The 22,456-nt window shown below is 34.9% G+C and overlaps 1 protein-coding gene and 1 long non-coding RNA gene across 9 annotated transcripts in view; both read right to left on the bottom strand.

Moving 5' to 3' along the window:
* LOC123593072 overlaps positions 1 to 4,653 on the bottom strand; it is a 66,952-nt gene extending 62,299 nt beyond the window's left edge. For 6 of the 8 annotated variants that reach the window (XR_006710100.1, XR_006710098.1, XR_006710099.1 and 3 more), the window contains exons 1-2: positions 4,346 to 4,653; positions 3,666 to 3,727 (exon numbers count right to left, since the gene is read on the bottom strand). This is a non-coding gene — a long non-coding RNA (uncharacterized LOC123593072). Of the gene's footprint in view, positions 1 to 1,731; positions 1,780 to 3,665; positions 3,728 to 4,345 lie in introns of all 8 variants that reach the window. The other 2 variants (XR_006710102.1, XR_006710104.1) reach the window with 1 other exon arrangement.
* Positions 4,654 to 4,678: 25 nt separating this feature from the next.
* On the bottom strand, positions 4,679 to 19,412 carry CYLC2 (cylicin 2). The gene is made up of 5 exons (XM_045468597.1): positions 19,348 to 19,412; positions 9,422 to 9,462; positions 7,919 to 8,040; positions 5,755 to 6,241; positions 4,679 to 5,439 (listed from the first exon to the last, which is right to left on the bottom strand). The coding sequence occupies exons 1-5, from the start codon at positions 19,362 to 19,364 to the stop codon at positions 5,000 to 5,002; spliced, it is 1,107 nt and encodes a 368-aa protein (XP_045324553.1). The 5' UTR covers positions 19,365 to 19,412; the 3' UTR covers positions 4,679 to 4,999.
* Between the last annotated feature and the right edge of the window lie 3,044 nt (positions 19,413 to 22,456).

Genomic DNA, 22,456 nt, shown 5'->3' with positions numbered 1-22,456 from the left:
CTCTGTCTCTCTCTCTCAAAATAATAATAAATAAACTTAAAAAAAAACAATGCCCTTTGAAATGGAGTAAAGTTACATTAGAGGAGCCTTGTCAAATGAGATTGGGCCATATCCATATCCTTTTGAGCTAAATAAATAACAGAATTAGAATTTTATATATATATATATACATATATATATATATGTATATATATATGTATATATATATATATATATATACACACATATATATATATATGAGACACCCAAAAAGCTGTGCAAGTTTAATGTGTACAACTTGATGACTTGATGATTTTGGAGATACGTATACACCTTTGAAACCATCACCACAATCTGTATCATAAGCATTATCCATAACCTCCAAAAGTTTCCTCCTACCTTTTTTATATACTATTATCATCATCTATATGATAAGAAAACATAACATAAGATCCCCTCTTAGCAATTTTTTAAGCATACATTACTTCTGAAAAAACTAAACATATCCTTATCATACAATCCAGCAATTGCACTCCATAGTATTTTCTCAAATAGGATGAAAAGATATGTACATGCAAAAATGCACATTAATGTTTATAGCATCTTTATTCAGTACTGGTAAAATTTAGAGTCAAACAAGATGTCTTTTAGTAGGTGAATAGATAAATAATCTGTGGTACATCTAGATAATGTAATATTACTCAATGCTAAAAAGAAATGAGCTTTCAAGCCATGAAAAGACATGGGAGAATATTAAATGCATGTAGATAAATAAGAGAAGCCAGCCTGAAAAAGTTACCTATTCTATAATTTCAGCTATATGACTATGGAGACGGTGAAAAGATTGGCAGTTGCCAGATGTAAGAGGGAAAGATGAGATGAAACAGTAGAGCACGTAGATTTTTAGGGGCAGTGAAATTACTCTGTATGATACTGTTGGTTGATATATGTCATTATGCATTAAAAATCCATAGAATGTACACCACCTAGAGTGAACCCTAATGGAAATTATGTGTTTTGAGTGATAATGATATGTCAATGTAGGCTTATCAGTTGTAATAAATATACTACCCGGGTGGTGGATGTCGATAAATGGAGGAAGCTATGCATGTATAGGTGGATATATGGGAAAAATCTGCCCCTTATCATCAATATTTCTGTGAACCTAAAAATACTCTAAAAATAAAATATATTTTAAATGTTTGGAAAGGTAAAATTTAAGCTAAGTATAAATAATTGGGAGTCAGCAATGTGAAGTTCTAGAAGAATTGTGTTATAGGCAGAGGAAACAGTGTGAAGCCTTGAAAGTGTAATGATCTATATGGTTAAATACAGAAGGAAATCCAGTGTGACAAGAACATGGTAGACAATTTTGCTACCGCATGAAGGCAGATAAGTAGTCAGAAGCCAGATAATTAAAGGCTATATAAGCTAGAGCAAAAAAAAAAAAAAAAAAAAAAGAAAGCAAGCAAGCTTATGCTAAATGTGACATCAATACACTAGAAGACTTAGAGTAATGGAGGAACATGATTTCTGTGTTGAGAAGGGGTGTTGGGTGGTTACGAGAGTTGAAGTAGGCGGTTTTACCTGCATTTAGGGGGCTTTAGGATTTCCAAGTGAAATATAATGGCTGATTGGACTTCTAATGTAAAAGTGGTATAAATGGAGTGAACAATTTAAATATTGGTGGTAGCCAGGCAGGACTTAATACTAGATAAGCATGGAGAAACAAAATAATTGTGAATGACCCACCAATTTTTGATTGAGTCAGAAGTCATCATTTACTGAGTTGGTGAATACCTGGGGAAAACAGGTTTGGGTGGAAAGGTATTGAGTTCTCTTTGAGACTTGTTAATTTTGCGATGTCTAGAAGACAGTCAAATATATGCTTTAACTTAATATTTAGACACATGATTTTGGATCTAAATGGAAAGGTCAGTACTAGATTTAAAATACAGGATTCAGGGCACCTGGGTGGTTCAGTGGGTTTAAGCATCTGACTCTTAGTTTCGTCTCAGGTCATGATCTCACAGTTCATGCATTCAAGCCCTGCATCAGGTTCTGTGCTGACAGTGCAGAGTGTTCTTGGGATTCTCTTTCTCCCTGTCTCTCTGCCCCTCCTCCGTTCACTGTCTCTGTCTCTCTCTCTCAAATATAAACTTAAAAAAAAATAAAACGAAGGATTCAGCAGAATAAGAATGATGTATAAAGCCATGGGAATAGATGGAATAAATATAGAGAAATACATAGACAGAAAAGAGGGGCTAGGATAAAAAGACATTGCAACTGGAACTCCAAGAGGTTCTCGGGGGACCTTCATGCATTTCAGTAGAATGGTAAAGACAGGAGCTCAGTTATTATTGTACTATACATTAAATTTTAACCTAAAAGTTGACTTTTGAATACTATGTTAGACAATAATCTAAGGGCTTTTTTTTTTTAAAAGGAATAGGGGATTTTAAAAATGTTTTAGTGTTTATTTTTGAGAGAGAGAGAGAGAAAGGAAGAGAGACAAGCATGAGTGGGGGAGAGTTGGCAGACAGAGAGGGAGACACAGAATCCGAAGCAGGCTCCAGGCTCTAGGCTCTGAGCTGTCAGCACAGAGCCCGATGTGGGGCTCTAACTCGCGAACCATGAGATCATGACCTGAGCCAAAGCTGGAAACTTAACTGAGCTACCCAGGCTCCCCTAGGGGATTTTAAATGATTCCCTAAATCCTCGGAGAGACGCTAGCATTTTCAGAAAATTTTGAAAATCTGAATATAGTATTTTACTATAAACCAAAGGGAGAAAAAGAATGATTTTCCTGGAAGAGGGAGAGAATAGTGGGACAGGATTTGACTCTTTGTCATTACAGCTGAGTCAGATCTGCAAGGTAGGGCAGCCTGGAAGACCATAAATTACAATAGCCATGAATCCTTGAGTAGTTGATGTAGGGGAACAGGGCCAATGTTTAAAGACCAGGCAACATAATTATACTTCTGTTCACAGAAAGCTAGCTCTTGAAAGTATGTGGAATAGGAGTATCAAGGAGAAGCTTTATTTTGTATTCAGAATTTATATTGGGATGCATAAAAGTGAGAGAAAGTCACTTAGCACGTTCTGCAACAATATTGAGTTTATCTGAGAGAGAATGTTAAAGAAATTTAATTTCCACTAATTGGGCATTCAGAGAGTTTTGCGTTGTGCTTTATATTGCTTTTTTTTTATTTTTTGTCACATTAATAGGACTTATGGATCACGAGAGAGTTTAACATAGTTATAAAAATACAAAGTTAATTGTTTTCATATATAAAAAATATGTAAATGCTTTCACTCTGTTAGACCCTGTTGAATTCTGGATAATTTGGTTTTGTATATGTATTAGCAATTTATCAGGTGTCTCTTTAATATGACTTGTTTAAATTTACTTATGGTGCGGGGCACCTGGGGTGGGTCAGTAGGTTGAGCATCTGACTCTTTATTTCAGCTCAGGTCATTATCTCACGGTTGTGGGGTTGAGCCCCATGTTGGTCTCTGTGTTGAACATGGGGGCTGCTTGGGATTCTCTCTCTCGCGCGCGCTCTCTCTCTCTCTCTCTCTCTCTCTCCCCCCCCTTCTCTCCCTCTCTCCCTCTCCCTCCCTTTTCTCCTTCCCCTCACACCCCCAAAAATAAAATAAATAAAATAAAAAATAAATTTACTTACCTTGGTAATTTGGAAAAGTTTGATTTTCCTGTCTTAAATGGAGAGAAGTTGGCTACTATATTCTGTTTAAAGAAAAAAAAAAAAAAAACAACAACAAACTCTTGATAATTATTAGTTTCCATGTATCAAAACTCAGTCTCCTCTTGGGGCGCCTGGGTGGCGCAGTCGGTTAAGCATCCGACTTCAGCCAGGTCACGATCTCGCGGTCCGTGAGTTCGAGCCCCGCGTCGGGCTCTGGGCTGATGGCTCAGAGCCTGGAGCCTGTTTCCGATTCTGTGTCTCCCTCTCTCTCTGCCCCTCCCCCGTTCATGCTCTGTTTCTCTCTGTCCCAAAAATAAATAAACGTTGAAAAAAAAAAAATTAAAAAAAAAAAAAAAAAAAAAAAAAAAAAACTCAGTCTCCTCTCTCATGATAAGTAATTCTAATTAACCTTTTTGTTGATACTTTTAAAGTCTTCATTCTTGTGTTATTGTTACCAAATTCATCAGTAATTTCTATAATGAGAAAGCCGTAAGTAAATTCTACTCAATTCTACCAAATTCCAGCAGAACATACTCGGCAGATGACACAGATTTTTATAAGAATGGTATATTTCAATTCAAACCTTAAATTGAATCAATTTTCCTTAAATTGATTCAATTATTTAATCCAGTTTTGCTTAAAAAACAAAACTAACTTACCAAGTGTGTTTGTCTTGGCTTGGATGTGGAATTTAATTTCCATCAACCTGGTGTGGCTGTTTACGCTTCAGAGATGACGGTATAGGTTCACAAGGAAGCAATTCTTTTCTTCCTTCCTTCCTTCCGTATTTTTTTTTGAAGAATGCTACTTTTAATTTGTATTTATTTGAAAGACTTTCTGAAATTTTTTTGACCTCCTCTGATACCCTATAGTTCTTTATTTAAATCTGTGGATGCAGCTTCACAGTTTGATTATATAGATTGAATGTCTATCTCCTTGGATTTTTTTGAAGTCTTGATATTTTTTTTTTTTTTTTTTTTTTTTTTTTTTTTTTTTTTGCTATCCACAGATCCAGTGTCATTAACTTCTACATCCTGATTTGAATATTCTTCTTTGAACATTTCTAGGGATTTTTCATTGAATCCTTCATATCCCCAAACTTAGCATATGTATCCTCCAAGTTCTTCATTGAATCATCTCTTAATTTTTCTTTTCTTCTTTATATTTTTATGATTTTATGAGTCTTTCTTTGTATTCTTCTTTGCTCCATTTTAAAAATTATTTGATTCTTTCAGGCCCCCTGTCACTCATAGATTTGGTATCAGATTGCTAAAATTGTTTTATTGAACATGCTTTTGAATTTTATCCAAGGCCTACTTGCCTTTCTTTGCCTTTGCATCCTTCTTTGCATCCTTCTTTGCATCCTTTGTATCCTTCTTTGCATCCTTCTTTGCATCAGGAGATTCTGTGTCAGTATCTTTCTTGGCATCTTTCTTGCCATCTTTCTTGGCATTCTTCTTGGCTTCTTTCTTGGCATCATCTTTTGATTCAGTATCTGTCCCACTGGGCTTTTCATCTTTCTTCTCTTTTTTACTCACCTTTCTCTTTGCATCTTTCTTGGATTCTTTCTTGTCTTTTGACTCATCATCTTTTTCTCCCGGTTTCTTTGAATCTTTTTTCCCATCCTTATCCTTCTTGGCACCTTTCTTTTCATCTTCAGATTCTATACTTGATTCTTTGCTCTTCTTTGAATCTTTCTTATCTTTCTTGGCATCTTTCTTTGAATTCTTTTTTTCACCTTCAGATTCTGTACCTGACTCCTTGCCCTTTTTTGAATCTTTCTTTTCTTTCTTGGCATCTTTCTTTTCACCTTCAGATTCTGTACCTGACTCTTTGTCCTTTGAGTCTTTCTTATCTTTCTTGGCACCTTTTGTGGACCCTTTCTTTTCACCTTCAGATTCTATACCTATCTCCTTGTCCTTTGAATCTTTCTTATCTTTCTTGGCACCTTTCATGGCCCCTTTCTTTTCACCTTCAGATTCTGTACCTGACTCCTTGTCCTTTGAATCTTTCTTTTCTTTCTTGGCACCTTTCTTGGCATCTTTCTTTTCACCTTCAGATTCTGTACCTGACTCCTTACCCTTCTTTGAATCCTTTCTTTCTTTTTTGGTATCTTTTTTTGCACCTTTTTGTTCCTCTTCAGATGCTGTAGCTGACTCCTTACCCTTCTTTGTATGTTTCTTCTCTTTTTTGACATCTGTTTTTGCAACATCTTTTTCATCTTTAGTTCCTGTTTCTATATCCTTATCTTTCTTTGACTCCTTCTTAGTTATTAGTGGCCCCTTTGAAACTGTGGATTCTGATTCTGATTCTGATTCTGATTTGTCTTTCTTGTCTGCTTTCTTGTGTTCTTTATCTTTCTTACCTCTTGCTGGAGATACAGGTTTGTGTACATCTGCTACTTTAGCAACCTCCTTGGGGTGATGGGTTGGTTTATGTTGGGGCCATATCCTGGCAGCTAAATAATCAGATGGTCTTTCAGAAATTCTCATTAAAGAACTGTGCATCCATAACGGTCGTTTAGGACCTTCTCTTAATTTCTCTTCATCATATTTCTGAAATATTGGTTAGAATAATGATGAACAACTTGTGTGCAAGTTACACAGCCTTTATTACCAGATATCAAATACATTTTAACTTCAACCATTAAACGATTTTAGATTTTGATAAGTGGATACATTGTAGATCTCATAGTTTATTTTGCTTTTCCAATTTCATTCTTTTTATGACTAATTGATATTCATGTATTATTGTGGGCCTTATTTCAATTTAGAGGATCTTCATAATTCCCTCAAGATATTATGTTAAAATTGGTAGAGACCTCCACTGACTAATGACATATCAGAATTTCTGATTTCACAATCAGGGAGGCTTTTTTTTCCTCAGTGTTCTGGAGAATTCTTAAAATATTCTGCCCACTCTCCATTACTAGGCTAACTCAGAAACTATTCTCTAATATCTAATAGTTTCATGTTCAGGCATATCCTGTTCTCTGTTATCACATTCAAGGTCTCTGGAATTTGGATTGCTATATGTGGTTAAAAGTACAAGCCTAAAACTGCTACTGTTTGGCAAGGTATAAATTGATATATTTCAGATAGGAAACTACAATGATAAAATCTGTAACATTCAGTGCAAGTAAATTTGTGCAGAATGGTACATTTTATTTTCAACTCCTAACCAAGTATTTGTAAAATCTTAATTGCAGAAAAAGCAAACTTTGCAAGTAATGATAACAAATAATGGAAAAATAAATTGAATAAAGAAAGAAAGGAAAAGCAAAGAGTGTGAGATTACAGAATAAGCTAGGATCACTACTGATTAGAAACACTCCCTAAAACAAACAAGAGTTGATACATTTATCTTGTGAAAGTTTTTTTTTTTTTTAACATTTCATATCCCATCATGACTCCACACACATTAAGAAATATTTATCTTCGGGGCGCCTGGGTGGCGCAGTCGGTTAAGCGTCCGACTTCAGCCAGGTCACGATCTCGCGGTCCGGGAGTTCGAGCCCCGCGTCAGGCTCTGGGCTGATGGCTCAGAGCCTGGAGCCTGTTTCCGATTCTGTGTCTCCCTCTCTCTCTGCCCCTCCCCCATTCATGCTCTGTCTCTCTCTGTCCCAAAAATAAATAAACGTTGAAAAAAAAAAAAATTAAAAAAAAAAAAAAAAAAAGAAATATTTATCTTCAAGTATTCAGAATACTGAATTCTACATTGAAGAAGTATTAAAACTTCATCAGGGTATAATATAACCCCACAACTTTAATGAGGGAGTTTCTCTAGCTAGGGAACATTTTCTGAATGTTCTTATTAACTGCAGCATTAGGATCCTCAGATTTTTGTGCTTCTTGAACACACATTTTCTATAGTGTGGTGTTACTAAAGAAATAATGTGAAATAAGAGGCCAATTTTTATACAGTGAAATGAAAATAAAATATATCTACTTTTGTCAAGTAGTAGAGTTTGAATTACCTTTAACTGTGCTGTCCAATATGGTATACAAGCCTCAAGAGAAATGAATTGAATTGAGTTGAGATGTAAAATTCAATTCCTCAGTTGGACTAGCCTCTCAAAATGAATGTTCAATAGCTAAATTGGAATGCAAAGACATAAATATTTCCATCATCACAGAAATCCCATTGGTCAGCACTGATCTGTAAAGCACATAACTATACATGATTTCACAAGTTTATCACTAGTAAGATTATATGATCTTTTGAATACTCACAGGAGCTGTATTGTCTCGTAGTTGAGATGGTTTTGATCTCCTTTTTTTTCCTGGCCGTGGTGGTTTGGGAAATACCAGGGCAAAGTGTTGCTGATTCCATGATTTTTTGCTTAATTCACTGACTGAAATAAGAAAATATTTAACAAACATTTTAGAGTAAGTAGAATTTCATCAGAACTAAAACGGCAGTAAGATAATAGACTTCATGAATAAACAAATGATACGAATTATGGCTTCATTTATTTTATTAATATTTGGAATTCTCTGCTATCAGTACATGAAAGTAAAAATTTATTTTTCTATTTTGATCAGTTTTACAGATAACTAGTCGTTGTAAAACTAATATAGTCTGTGATATAAATGCAAAGAAACATCTTTACTGCTTTCTTATAATCTGTCTCTCCAGGTCTGGATTCTTGCTATAGATTCTTTAGGTTAGAATAAATTCTATTGAGATCAGAAAATATGGTAACTACTTCTGTAGCCTCCAAAGTACTTAGTACTTAGCACAAGTACTTAGTACTTGTTATAAAATATTTTGTAAATATATGATTGAATCTAAATGCTACTGCTTAAGATTCCTTTAGTTAGTAATTTTCCAAGTTACAAGAGTAAATGTTGTGCACTTAATAACAGCATTGTTGTTATTGGGTGATGGGTATTAAGGAGGGCATTTGTTTTGACGAGCACTGGGTATTATAAATCAGTGATGAACCACTTAATTCTACTCCTGAAACCAATATTACACTATATGTTAACCAACTAGAATTTAAATAAAAATTTGAAAAAAATGTAAGTGGCATATTAATGAAAAAATCTAACAAATTAAGAGTACCTATAGAATTGTGACTGTGAGGGTAAAGTTACCTGGAAACTATAAGAGAATGGTTAGAGACATTTAGGGTACAAATGAAACTAGTGAGAGATTTTCACTGCATTTAAACACGTGCAGTAGTAGTACTTTGTGTAAGAGAAAATATACTTTTCCCATGAGTCTCCTGAAAACAGGATCGATGAGAAAATACACAGAATGAAAGAGATATTTAAGCTCACTATATGAGGGAAAATCATTTGATATATGAAGGCCTTCAACATCAGATTGTTGGGTTTTTGGCCTATTATCAGGGGGATATAGTCTAGCAGGAATGTAGTACAAGTCATTGTGGATTTTGGCGAGTTGTTTATCCAGTTTCTAGACTACTTTTCAACTGTAAGATTATCTGATTTTTTATTTCTAACATGTATGATTTCTAACATAACACCTTTATGTTGCTGAACCTATTTGCTTAAACTTTGTTTGATGTAAAAACAAACTATCTTAGAAAGTGTTTGCTGAGTCCATGAGTAAGATGCCTTATAAGTAAAAGGGTTTATTCTTAATAATATTCTGTAAGAGCTCTTGCTTTATCCCTTTGAATAGAGGATAATAATCACTTATCCTTAAAATAATCATAATCCTAAAATTAATCATGTTTCAAAAGTAAATATTAAATTCTTTCTTACCTGGAATGTAATTATCATATGTTCCAAAGTTTATTTTTTGGCTATTAAAATAAGAGGGAAAGTTTTTAATTAATTTATATATAATCACTCTAATGATCACTATTATGTGTAAGCACTTGCCATCACCAACTAGAGAAATATTTTGCATTCTCAGATCTCTACTATTATGTAAGATTACTTCAATCTAGAAGAAACAGAAATGAGTACATGTGTGTCTTTTGCACAAACTTTAACATAACCAGAAGAAAGTAGATAGAAAACAGTTTAGAAAGTTACCAAATTGCCATATCTGAAATATAAACTTTAAAAAAGAATTGTGACATCATAGTTGAATTATTTTTCTCTGTCTCATGCTCCAGATTCACTTGCAATTGAATTTTAGCAAATATGTCACTTTAAAAGCATTACTTAAGCAAAATCAGATCCTCAAAATATTCTCAGAACTTAAGCAAATCTGAATCATTCAATGACATATGTGTGTGAATGTGTGTGTGTGTCAGTGTGCACCATAAGTATCGATACGGATTTTTATTTGTTTTAATTTTTGTTCTTCAGGAATATCTGAGAAATAAAAACTATTTTGCAAAGTATTTTTCATTTAAAAGTTTCCATTTGTTTCAGTACTATATGAGCATGTTTGCTCCCACAAAGGGGAATTTTATTATCTAATATTTGCATTGGAGGCATACATTAATATTTCATATAAAAAGGTTATTTTAGACATTTTTTAAATGTTTGTTTAGTTTTGAGAGTGAGAGAGACAGAATTGGAGTAGGGGAGAAGAGAGAGAGAGAGAGATACAGACTCCGAAGCAGTCTTCAGGGTCTGAGCTGTCACCATAAAGCCTGATGTGGGGCTCGAAGTCACAAACTGAGATCATGACCTGAGCCCAAGTCAGATGCCAACCCACTGAGCCACCCAGGTACCCCTAAAAAATGTTATTTTACAGCATCTCATTGCATTACAAAAATAAAGCCATTGTTGATCGTGTGTGAGTTTGGGGCTTACAGACACGCATAAACACACACACACACACACACACACACACACACACACACACAAACACACATACACAGGATCTTACTTATTTTGACATTATATAAGTATTAAGAATTAAGTACATAGTAAAATTAAAAAGAAACAAAACAGTGAATAAACAAAAAGCAGAACCAGATCCATAAACAGAACAAACTAATGGTTTGTGGGGGAAAGCGAAATGGGTGAACGGGAGTGGGAATACAGGCTTCCAGTTGTGGAATGACTAAGTCACTAGAATAAACGAGAATAAAAGGCACAGTATAGGGAATATAGGCAATGATACTGTAATAATGTTTTATGGTGACAAATGGTAGCTACACTTGGGATGAGCATAGCATAATGAATAGAGAAGTCTAATGTACACCTTAAATTAATGTAACATTGCATGTCAACTGTACTCAAAAAAATTGAAAAATAAAGTACATTAAAATAAGTATCTTGATATTTTTATTTAGGCTCTATTTCCTAGCACAAAACTTGGCACATTTTTGTCACTCTATAAAAATTTAAATGATTTTAATTGAATAAAATTTAGGATGTATTAACCAATAAGTTACCTGGTTTAGTTTTTTTTAAGCTTTTATTTAAATTCCAGTTAACATACAGTGTAATATTAGTTTCATGGTTACAATATAGTGCTATCACACTTCCATACATCACTCAGTGCTCATCACAACAATCCTTAATTCCGATCACCTATTTAACCTACTTCACCACCCATCTCCCCCTGGTAACCATCAGTTTGTTCTCTGTAGTTAAGAGTCTGTTTCTTGGTTTACCTCTCTTTTTCTTTAACCTTTGTTCATTTGTTTCTTAATTCCACATATGAGTGAAATCATATGGTATTCGTTTTTCTCTGACTCATTTCGCTTAACGTAATACTCTGTAGCTCCATCCACACAGTTGGGTTTTGTTGCTGGTGATGGTTTTTCTTTTTAACTGAGGACATGCATTAAAATCACTTGTCCTGTTGTATCTGAATCTCTAAGTCTGGATCTGGCCAATCTGAATCCTAGGGTTGGATATAGCCAATGTATGTTAATATATTGCTGAACAAATTTTGATGTTCAGCTATGGTTATGAACATCTCTGTTTTAAATACTCTGAAAGAGGAAATATTTCAGATTCATGAAACAATATTAAATTTGTGATTTAAAATGTACATAGGCATGATCCATTTATTCCTTGTATAATTTCTGTAGTTGTTCTTTAATCAACAAGTAATTGAATTAGAAATCAAAGTCACTATATAGAAAATATACAATTTTTTAAAAAATCATTCTTCTAAATAACCTATCAAATCACAGTGCACATTTACGAAAAGAAACAATTAACAATAACATAGTATCAAAAATTGTGGACTACAGTTCACAAAGGAGAATTTATAGTTTTAATGACTGGTATTAGAAAAAAGTTTAAAACAGTGTTTTAAATCCCTGCTTTAATGTTAGGAAAATATGAAAAATAAATGAATAAAATTAGGAAAATATCAAACTAAGTTCAAAGTTGCAGTAAATAATAAAGCTATAAGCCAGAAACAAAGTGAACACAAAATTAAAGCAAATTAAAAAATCCAAAATTTGTTTTTTTAATTATTAAAATTGATTAACTCTTAGATTGATAAAATAAAGAGAAAATACAAATTACCAATATCAGGATTGATGCAAGTTTTTTAACTACGTAGATTTTAAAGGATAATGGGAAATATTATTTATAATTTTATGGCAAAAAGTTCAGCAGCTTAAATGATATAGATGAGCTCCTTGTAAAACTAATTTAGCAAAACACATGATTAAATAATAAATATGTGAATGGGCTCCATAATAAGTAAATTGAATCCATTATCAAAAACCTTCCAAGAAAGGAAAGCACAGACCTAAACTCGGATCTTAAAAAAAATTTAGGAAAAATACTAACTCTACACAAGGTTTTGAGAAACAAGAGGTAGGGGAAAGAAGTTTCAACTCATTTTTGACACCAATATAAAGAATTCTGACACTAAAACTTCTCAAAGAAGTTTTGAGAAGTATGAGAAATGAGTATATAGACTAATATCTTGCATTAACACAGACACAAAACTTCCTTAGCAATTTGTTAACCAGTTACTGAACAATATATAAAATGGCAAATACATCATGGTCATTGAAATTTACTTTCTGGAATATAAGTTTGGTTTAACATGTATAAATCAACCCAGGCAGTAACTCCAAATAACAAATAAGAAATTCATCTAATAATTTCAAGATATATAGAAGATTTTTTTTTAATATTTACTTTTGAGAGAGAGTACAAGTGGGGTAGGGGCAGAGAGAGAGAGCACAGCCGGGTAGGGGCACAGAGAGAGAGAGAGTTCTCTGTGACTCGGATGCTTAACCAACTGAGCCACCCAGGCGTCTCGCAGAAGAATTTTTGAAAAAAATTATATCAATTCATAATTTAAAACTCTGAGAAAAATAGAAATAGAAGACACCTTCCTCAAATGGATAAAATGTCTCCGGACAATACTCATTTCTAAAATCAGTTGTGGAATGTTGACTATCTTTCCTCTAGAAACCAGAAATAAGGCAAAGATGCTCACTCTTTCTAATCAACCTTGCAATCCAGACTATTTTGTTCCATAAGACAATGAAACATTAAGATTGGAAAGGAAGAAGTAAAATTGTCTTTGTTCATAGAAGACATGCTTGAGTGGACTATTCAGTAACATCTACAAAAAGAATGATTTAGGGAGGGGCACCTGGGTGACTCAGTCAAACATCCCACTTTTGGTTGATTCTTGGTTTCCACTCAGGTCATGATCTCACAGTTCCTGAGTTCAAGCCCTGTGTTGAGCTCGATGCTGACAAGGCAGAGCTTGCTTGGGATTCTCTGTCTCTCTCTCTCTCTCTCTGCCCTTCCCCTGTTTGTGCTCTCTTTCTCTCTCTCAAAATAAATAAATTGGGACACGTGGGTGGCTCAGTTGGTTAAGCATCTGACTTCGGCCCAGATCATGACCTCATGGTTCTTGAGTTTGAGCCTTGCATCAGGCTTTGTGCTGAAGGCTCAGAGCCTGGAGCCTGCTTCAGATTCTGTGTCTCTCTCTCTGCCCCTCCCCTGCTCACCCTCTGTCTTTCAAAAATGAAGAAACGTTTAAAGAAATTTTTTAAATAATATAAATAAATAAAAAAATAAACTTAAAAAATTATTTAGAGCTGTTAAGTGAATGTAATAAGATTGTATGATATAGGCTCTAATTACATAAGTTATGAAATCTTGCCATTTGTAACAACGTGGATGGAGCTAGAATGTATTATGCTAAGCAAAGAAAGTCAGAGAAAGTCAAATACCATATGATTTCACTCATATGGAATTTAAGAAACAAAACAGATGAACATGGGGAAAGGAAGGAAAAATAAGAAAAAAAAACCCAAAGAGGCAAACCATAAGAGACTCTTAAATACAGAGAATAAACTGAAGGTTGCTGGAGGGGTGTTGGGTGGGGGGATCGCCAAGATGGATGATGGGCATCAAGGAGGGCACTTGTTGGGATGAGCACTGGGTGTTACATGTAAATGATGAGTCACTAAATTATTCTCCTGAAGCCGTTAATACACTATATGTTAACTAACTTGGATTTAAATAAAAATTTTTTTTAAAATTACATATTTTTAAATATAACTGGAGAAATTTAAAAATATAAATTTAAGAACACAGTAAATTTATTGAAATATGTGCAAGAAAACTTAGAGGTAAATTTATTGAAATATGTGCAAGAAAACTAAGGGGCGTTTGGGGAGCTCAGTCAGTTAAGTGTCCGACTTTGGCTTGGGTCATGATCTCATAGTTTACAAGTTCAAGTCTTGGATCAGGCTCTTTGCTGTCAGCATATAGCCCACTCGAGATCCTCTGTCCCCCTTTCTGTCTGCCCCTCCCCTGCTCATGCTTGCTCTTGGTCGCTTGCTCTTTGTCTCAAAAATAAACACTAAAAGGGGTGCTTCAGTGGCTCAGTTCGTTAAGTGTCTAACTTTGGCTCAGGTCATGATCTCACAGTCTATGAGATTATTGGGCTCTGTGTGAATTTTTGAGAAAATTATATATATATATATATATATATATATATATATATATATATATATACACACACACACACATACATACATACTTACACGCATATGCATATGTATAAACCTATATTTTTATTCATATACATAATATATATTTTCTGATTCACAGACATCCTTTGTACTTTATACCTACCAAAACAACTAAAATAAAAGGCTAATGACATAACAGCAAAGGTGTAGAGTATCTGACATGTTCAGCATTGGTGGTAGGTGTAAAATAGTACGGTCACTTTGGAAAACCACTTGATGTTTGTAAAATAAAGTTAAACATATGTGTGCTATATGTGTGATTCAGCATTTCCACTGTACCTTACCCAGGAGAAGTTCACAAAAAGACTTGGACAAAATGTGTATAACAGCTTTATTCATAATAACCCAAAACTAAAGTAACTCAAATGTCTATCAGCAGAATCAAAAAACTAAGTGTGGTATATTCATGTAATGGAATACTGCTCTGCAATGTAAAGGAATGTACCCTTGATATATGCAACATGAATGAATCAAAAAGAAATTATACTGAAAGAAAAAATCCAGAAACACAAAAGTATATACTGTATGATCTAATTTGTATGCATTTCAAGCATAGGCAAGGCTCTCTATGGTAATTTAACAGCCTGTTGTGGGGGAGGGGCAGAGTGGTTGATTAGAAAGTGACACAATGTAACTTAATGGTGTTGAAAATTCTTTTTTTTTTTTTAATTTTTTTTTTCAACGTTTATTCATTTTTGGGACAGAGAGAGACAGAGCATGAACGGGGGAGGGGCAGAGAGAGAGGGAGACACAGAATCGGAAACAGGCTCCAGGCTCTGAGCCATCAGCCCAGAGCCTGATGCGGGGCTCGAACTCCCGGACCGCGAGATCGTGACCTGGCTGAAGTCGGATGCTTAACCGACTGCGCCACCCAGGCGCCCCAATGGTGTTGAAAATTCTTAACGTTTCTTAAGGTTGGTTAGGTTAGGGTTAGTGACAAATAAGTTTAATTCTCTTTCATTTTCACTGGGAAGATTTTATAGGACCCCAAAATAGCCATGATCTTAATACTCTAGTTCTCACTTCCTGTGTAAATTTACATATGCCATAAGCAATTCAATAAATTTAACCTGTTGGGAATAGATAGCATTTTTCTACTTTTTTGCCTAAATCTGGTCCTGCTGGTAATAGCATCTCTCCCTTTACCTCTCTGGGACATCAAGAAATTTTCTAGACCAGGATGCAGTTAGATTCCATTTTTAAAGTTTTTATTAAACCACACACACACACACACACACACAGAGTCAACATATTTTTTTTATATTTTCTATTTTGAAACAACTGGTTAATTCATAAAAAATGCAACAAGTCAAAAAGGTTGTTCTGTCTTGATATACCTAGTTTTTGAATTAAGATCTCTGGCTATATATATATATAAGGAAACATAATAACTAGTACTTCATCTTAACCATGGTGCAATGGAAAACAGGTGCCACAAAAACCTGCCTTCACTTCAGGTGTAGTGCACACATTTAATCATTTCAAAATCAGTCTCAGTGTCTCTGAGCTTTTTTTTTTTTCCTTAATCTCAAAATTCCTTTTAATTTTTTTTTATTTGAGTATAGTTGGCACACAGTGTTACACTAATTTCAGGTGTGTAGCATAGTGATTGGATGAGTTTATATGTTATGCTTTGCTCACAGCAAGTGTAGCTGCCATCTGTCACCATACAACACTATTACAGTGTCATTGACTGTATTCCATATGCTGTGCCTTTTATTCTATGACTTATTTCTTCCATTACTTGAAACCTGTATGTCCCCTTCTCCTTCATGCATTTTGCGCATCCCCACAATCTTCCTCCCCTCTGACAACCAGCACTTTGTTCTCTGTATTTATAGGTCTGATTCTTCATTTTGTGTTAGATTCCACATATGTGTGAGCTTTAAGTAAAGAAGGTGCCCATTGTTAGCATTGTGGAATGTCATGCATTCATGAGTTAGAAAGGGAAACTGGGTTTGGGTTTTCCTAAATAAAAAATTGAGATCCCAAAGTAGGAGACATAGGGATCTTTATTTTTTATGACAAAAATCTATTTTTATATTACCACTGGAAATAAGTTGTTTTTTTCCTTTTAAAGGAATAAACGTGTAACTGTATTTGTAGGACTTTTTTTTCTTAGTCTTAAAATTTTTAATCTTTGTATACAGTAAACCTGCCCTTACTCTTACCTTTAACTGTATCTCTGGTATATCTTTGAAATGTATAATAAATTCAAAGAATAAGGGCTCTCAATAATGTTATACCTAATTTATTTTGATTTGAAATGGCTACAGACAATCATTATATGTGAGTTTCATAACATATCCTGTTGGCTGACTTTGGATTTTTGTATTCTGCATCAGATATATGACAAATAAAGCCATAAAGTACTTGGCAGAAAGTTTTCCAGGGACATACTGGGTCTGAGTCACTCTTGTATTTGCTCTAGAGGTCTCTTTTTTAAGGCAAAACTCAACTGTCACATGGTTATTGTCTTGGTGAAAGATGACTCTAGGTATAATATGGTGAAATTCGCTGTCTTTTTTTTTTTTTTTAACATTTTCTAGAGTAGTGTTTCTCAACCTGGGTTTATTACTAATGCCTTGCCTGCAGTGGACATTTGCAACGTCTGAGATATTTTTATCACAATTGTGTGTATCTTTTGGGTTGGGGGGAGGGGATGTACACACAGCGCTGATAGTGGCATCTAGTGGGTAGAGACCAGGGATGCTGCTAGCTACTTACACTGCAGAGTACCTCCCTGCCGCCTGCCCAGTCCTCCAATAAGTAGTTATCCTTCCTAATAAGTCAATAGTGTTAAGATTCTTATACCTTGTTCTGTATCAAGGTGAATTCCTAGGCAAGATGGTAGGAGAGGACCTTATTAATGCAACTCGAGGGATGAAAAAAATGTATAGTCAATATGGGATCCAAAAGTTAATACTGGAAGTTTAAGAAGTTCACGTTTTAGATAGCCCCATTCTTTGCGAAAACCTCTCTTACTTCCTTCAGTAACCTTAGGTCTATTCAGTATTAGAAATGGAAGGATTGGGTTGACTGATACAACCTGAGTTGGAGGAAAAGGCAGGAAGAGGAGAAACATTTGAATGGTGCTGTTGAGGTTTTGATGAACAAGGGTATTAAAGAGGAATAAGTGGGGAGGAGGAAAACTGAACTGAAAGAAAATTTCTTCTATCAACTATAAGTTGATAGCCATGACACAGAAATGTAAGTCCAGAATTAAGGTCCTGTCATAGAATTCAGAGGAAAAAGCACAAAATTATTTTCTGCATCTCAAATTCTCTTGTAAGTGAATTGAAAGTTGCCATTTGAACCCAAAGAAATATAAGATTTTGTTATTAAGGACTTGTATGTGTGCTTCATTAGCTAACAGTGAGGCCATTTGATTATGAATTGAACCACATGTTCCTTCTGTGATACATGAGAGTTTTAGGATTATACCAGAAAACAACACAAAGAAATAGTCATAGAACCAAAAATAAGTTTTTAACTCTTTGTGTGAAGTTCTCTGAAAGTCATGCAGTGCTCATGATAATAGTAATGCCATCAATATTTTATTGTGCTTCAACATTTTAAAGTAATTATTATACAGTGTAATTCTTTCATGTTACATGCCAAAGTACAGATTGCTTTGTAATCATCAGCAAGTCCCTCACCCTTTAATTATCACACATACGTTGAACCCTTTTACTGATGGTAGTCCTTTATGATTGCATTATAAGGGAGTAGGCACTAGGGACTTTTAAAGCCCATTTTGTTTATTTTCAAGAGTTGTATTTTATTTTTCTTCAAAACTACTGTCCAAAATAAAAACCAGTTACATTCTTTCTATTTCATAGTTCATACTTTCACCTTTGTTCCAAGTCTACATAGTTAAAAGGCTTACATAATTGAAGGTCTTCTTTCCCTACCTCATTATAACACAACATAAATTAAGCGTAAGGAAGCTACTATCATCAAACTTCCCATGTCTGCATAATCTGCTTTTCATTGCAAAGTATTTTTGCCTACTCAGTATTTCTCAAGGGGAATACAGTTAGTATTTAATTGATCTTCTTTCTGTTGGGATGCCCCACTTATTACCAAAGGTTTAGCATCCTTGATACACGCCCTCTAAAAGTCAGTAGACTCCTCAGTCACTGTGACATTAAAAACACAAACAAACAAAAAAAAAACAAGGGGCGCCTGGGTGGCTCAATCGGTTGAGTGTCTGACTCTTGATTTCTGCTCCAGTCACGATCTCACAGTTCATGAGTTTGAGCCCCACATCGAGCTCTGTGCTGACAGTGAGGAGCCTGCTTGGGATTCTCTCTCTTCCTCTCTCAGTGCCACTCTCTCTCTCAAAAATAAAGTTTAAAACAAAACAGAAAACAAAAACAAAACAAAACAAAAAACATTCCCAGAGATTTCCAAATAGGCCCCAAGAGGTGAAAGTTCCCTGAATAAGAACCATGAAACATTTTATTCTGTATGTTACAAAATACAGTATGATAAAAAAAAAAAATGAAGTAAGGATCACATTCAAAAAGATTTATCCAAAACTATGCATATATTTCACTGAAATGAATGAATTAGTTAAGTCTTGGATCAAAACAGCCTATGAGTGTTGCTTGAGAATGTATGTGCTAAACACATACTTTCTTGTTTATAATGAATAATAATGGACATCTCTTTATACTAAAGAGAATGAATATAAAGCTAACTAGAGCATTTCAGTTATTTTAAAATATAAAATTTGACAAGAGGACTTACAATCTTGGTATAGACATTTCCACCACCTATGATTTGCCAGGACTTAAGTAAGCCCTGTAAGTTCAAATTAATGATGTTGAGAGGTGACATCATAAAGAGGCCAGGAGCCCTGGGAGTTAAAGGGGAAAACAAAAACAATCACTTTAACTTGTATTTTATGTTTTCTAATATTCAGTCTAAGATTTGTGTTTTCTTTCACTCATTATTACTGACAGACTACAACTGATGGTTTAAAAATAACCAGTTGGTTTTTCATCTTATAAAATTCTTGTTTCAGATTTTCATGTAATTTTAATTTATTGACTAATAAGACAAAAAGGTGAATGTGAGTATCTATTAAAATAAATTGTAATCCTAACTTCCTTGATATTCATGTGTCTTTTGTTAAATTCTTTGTATAACTTTGTGCCTTTTACCTTTTCCCATCTTAAACACACGGGTTGCTCATAGATACAAGATTTTAAAGAAGGCTAGGTGCTTACTAAAATTTGAATTTAGGAGCACGTCAGTAGCTCAGTCGGTTTAGCATCTGGCTCTTGATTTCAACTCATGTCATGATCTCACAGTTCATGACCATTGGACTCTGCTCTCGCAGTGCAGAGCCTGCTTGGGATTCTCTCTCTGTCTCTCTTTCTACCCCTTCCCTCCCCTCCTCTCCTCTCCTCTCCTCTCCTCTTCTCTCTCTCTCTCTCTCTCTCAAAATAAATAAACTTAATTTTTTTTAATTATCAAGTTACTGATAGATCTCAGGTCATTTTTACTATACCCACCCTCCACCCCACTAACAGATGAATGCAAATACAAGTAGTATTTGAACATGCTGCCATTATCTTGCTCCTTTTAGGGAAATTCAGCTGATTTTTTTCCCCTTAAGGAATAGTTTGATTAAACTTCAGCTACTGTAGGAGATCAGTTACAAAAATCTCAGTGGTTTTAACTCAGTGAAACTTACTATCTTATGTCTCAGACCATGGTAAGCTCTAGGGTGGTTGAGGTAGGAGGTTTCCATAACAAGATTTAAATTTTTTTAATGTTTATTTTTGAGAGAGAGAGAGTGAGAAAACAAGGGAGGGGCAGAGAGAAAGGGAGACACAGAATCCAAAGCAGGCTCCAGGCTCCGAGCTGTCAGCACAGAGCCAGACACAGGGCTCAAACCCACGAACTGCGAGATCATGACCTGAGCTGAAGTCCGGCGCTTAACTGACTGAGCCACCCGGGTGCTCCTCCAAAACAATGTTTAGTAATTCAGGTTTCTCTGATTTAATGGCTTCATTATCCACTAACTTAACACTATTAATGCTGTTGGTTTTTTGCAAAGTGATGATTAGCAAAGTATGATTTCTGAATCCACAGTATTTTGTTAAGACTTTATAATAAATACCTGGTTTATGAAAGTAGGTATACCCAGTGCATTTCTTCTGTCAGCATGTAGTAAGGTCCAGATCATTAGTGGGCAGCCAACAATACTTGCCTTCTGCACCATGACCTCTTGAATTAATCTCTCAGTCATTTTAACTGTATGTAATCTTTTAAGATCTCAGAGAGCTAATGATCTTTTTATTCTAAGTTTGTATTAATTTTCTATTGCTGTATAACAAATTGTCACAAACTTAGTGTTATAATAGAAAACATAATCTCATAATTCTGGGGGCACCTGGGTGGCCCATTTGACTAAGCTTCTGACTTCAGCTCGGTTCATGGTCTCGTGGTTCGTGAGTTTGAACTGTCAGCTCAGAGCCTGGAGCCTGCTTCAGATTCTGTGTCTCCCTCTCTCTCTCTCTCTGCTCCTCCCCTGCTCATGCTCGCTCTCTCTCACTCTCTCAAAAAATAAACATTAAAAAAATTTTATAATCTCATATTCTGTAGTTCAGAAATCTCAGGTTCAGTTGGTTCTTCTGCTCAGTGTCTCATAGGCTGAAGTCAATTTGTTGACTAGTCTCTTTATCTGGAGGCTCTGAGAAACAATCTATTTCCAAGCAACATTCCACTTGCAGAATTCAGTTCCTTGTCGCTGGTTCTGATGTCTGTGTTTTCTTGTGTGTTATCACTGTCTGCTACTTTTTGCTCCTAGAAGGTGCCTACATTCCTTCTCAGATGACCCCCTCCCTCTTCAAACCAGCAGCGTTTCAAATCCTTCTCCTAGTTTATATCTGTGTTCTTTTTCTCCCTTCGTCCACTGTTACCAGATGAGGAAAATTTTGTTTTCTAAACAGCTCATTGGGTACATTAGGCCCCTGTAGATATCTCTCTGAAGGTCACCTGTCCGTCATAACAGATCATAACCATGGGGATAATATCTCTTCATAGTCACAAGTCCCACCTGTGCTCAAAATGAAAGGTCATTGGGGGTCATTCTTCACATTCTGCCTATGGCTTCACATAAAGCCAAAATTAGACTAAAATCTTACTTTATTTGAGGCTTATGAGAAATATATCAAACTGATATATGTTATTTTTATGTCCTAAGATTTTGCCAATGTCTATCCAGCAGCACTATGATTATATACAAGCATTTTGTTGTTTTTTAAAAGGCCATTCAGCTTAGTAAGTATGTCTTCAAATATAAATATTGTATTTAAAAACTATGTGTAAGGGGCGCCTGGGTGGCGCAGTCGGTTAAGCGTCCGACTTCAGCCAGGTCACGATCTCGCGGTCCGTGAGTTCGAGCCCCGCGTCAGGCTCTGGGCTGATGGCTCAGAGCCTGGAGCCTGTTTCCGATTCTGTGTCTCCCTCTCTCTCTGCCCCTCCCCCGTTCATGCTCTGTCTCTCTCTGTCCCAAAAAATAAATAAACGTTGAAAAAAAAATTAAAAAAAAAACTATGTGTAAAATAAAAATATAAAAGTATAAATAGATAATATATTTTAAGTGTTTTATAGGTTATAAAATAATTTGTGTATATTAACTCATTTTTTCTTATAATAATACAGTATGAAGTGGGTACAGTTGGTCCTTGATATTTACAGCTATTTCCTAACATTTTATAATAGATTACCAATTTAAAAGTATGGTTATATAATTTTGCCCATAAAAGATAGACCATTAGATAGATAGATAGATTGATTATTCAAGCTTGTGCTGGTTTCAAAGTTCACAGAATTATGTATACAA

This window comes from Leopardus geoffroyi, chromosome D4, assembly GCF_018350155.1.
Source record: "Leopardus geoffroyi isolate Oge1 chromosome D4, O.geoffroyi_Oge1_pat1.0, whole genome shotgun sequence".
In the NCBI taxonomy this organism is placed as follows: Eukaryota; Metazoa; Chordata; class Mammalia; order Carnivora; family Felidae; genus Leopardus; species Leopardus geoffroyi.
Note: the sequence above shows the minus strand (reverse complement) of the source record. Positions and strands in the feature narration are given on the sequence as shown.

Coding starts and splice junctions, on each gene's coding strand:
- CYLC2 (XM_045468597.1), bottom strand. Junction 8,041..9,421: donor ATATGATAATTACATTCCAG/GTAAGAAAGAAT, acceptor TTCTTATTTCAG/TCAGTGAATTAAGCAAAAAA. Junction 6,242..7,918: donor TACGAGACAATACAGCTCCT/GTGAGTATTCAA, acceptor CCAATATTTCAG/AAATATGATGAAGAGAAATT.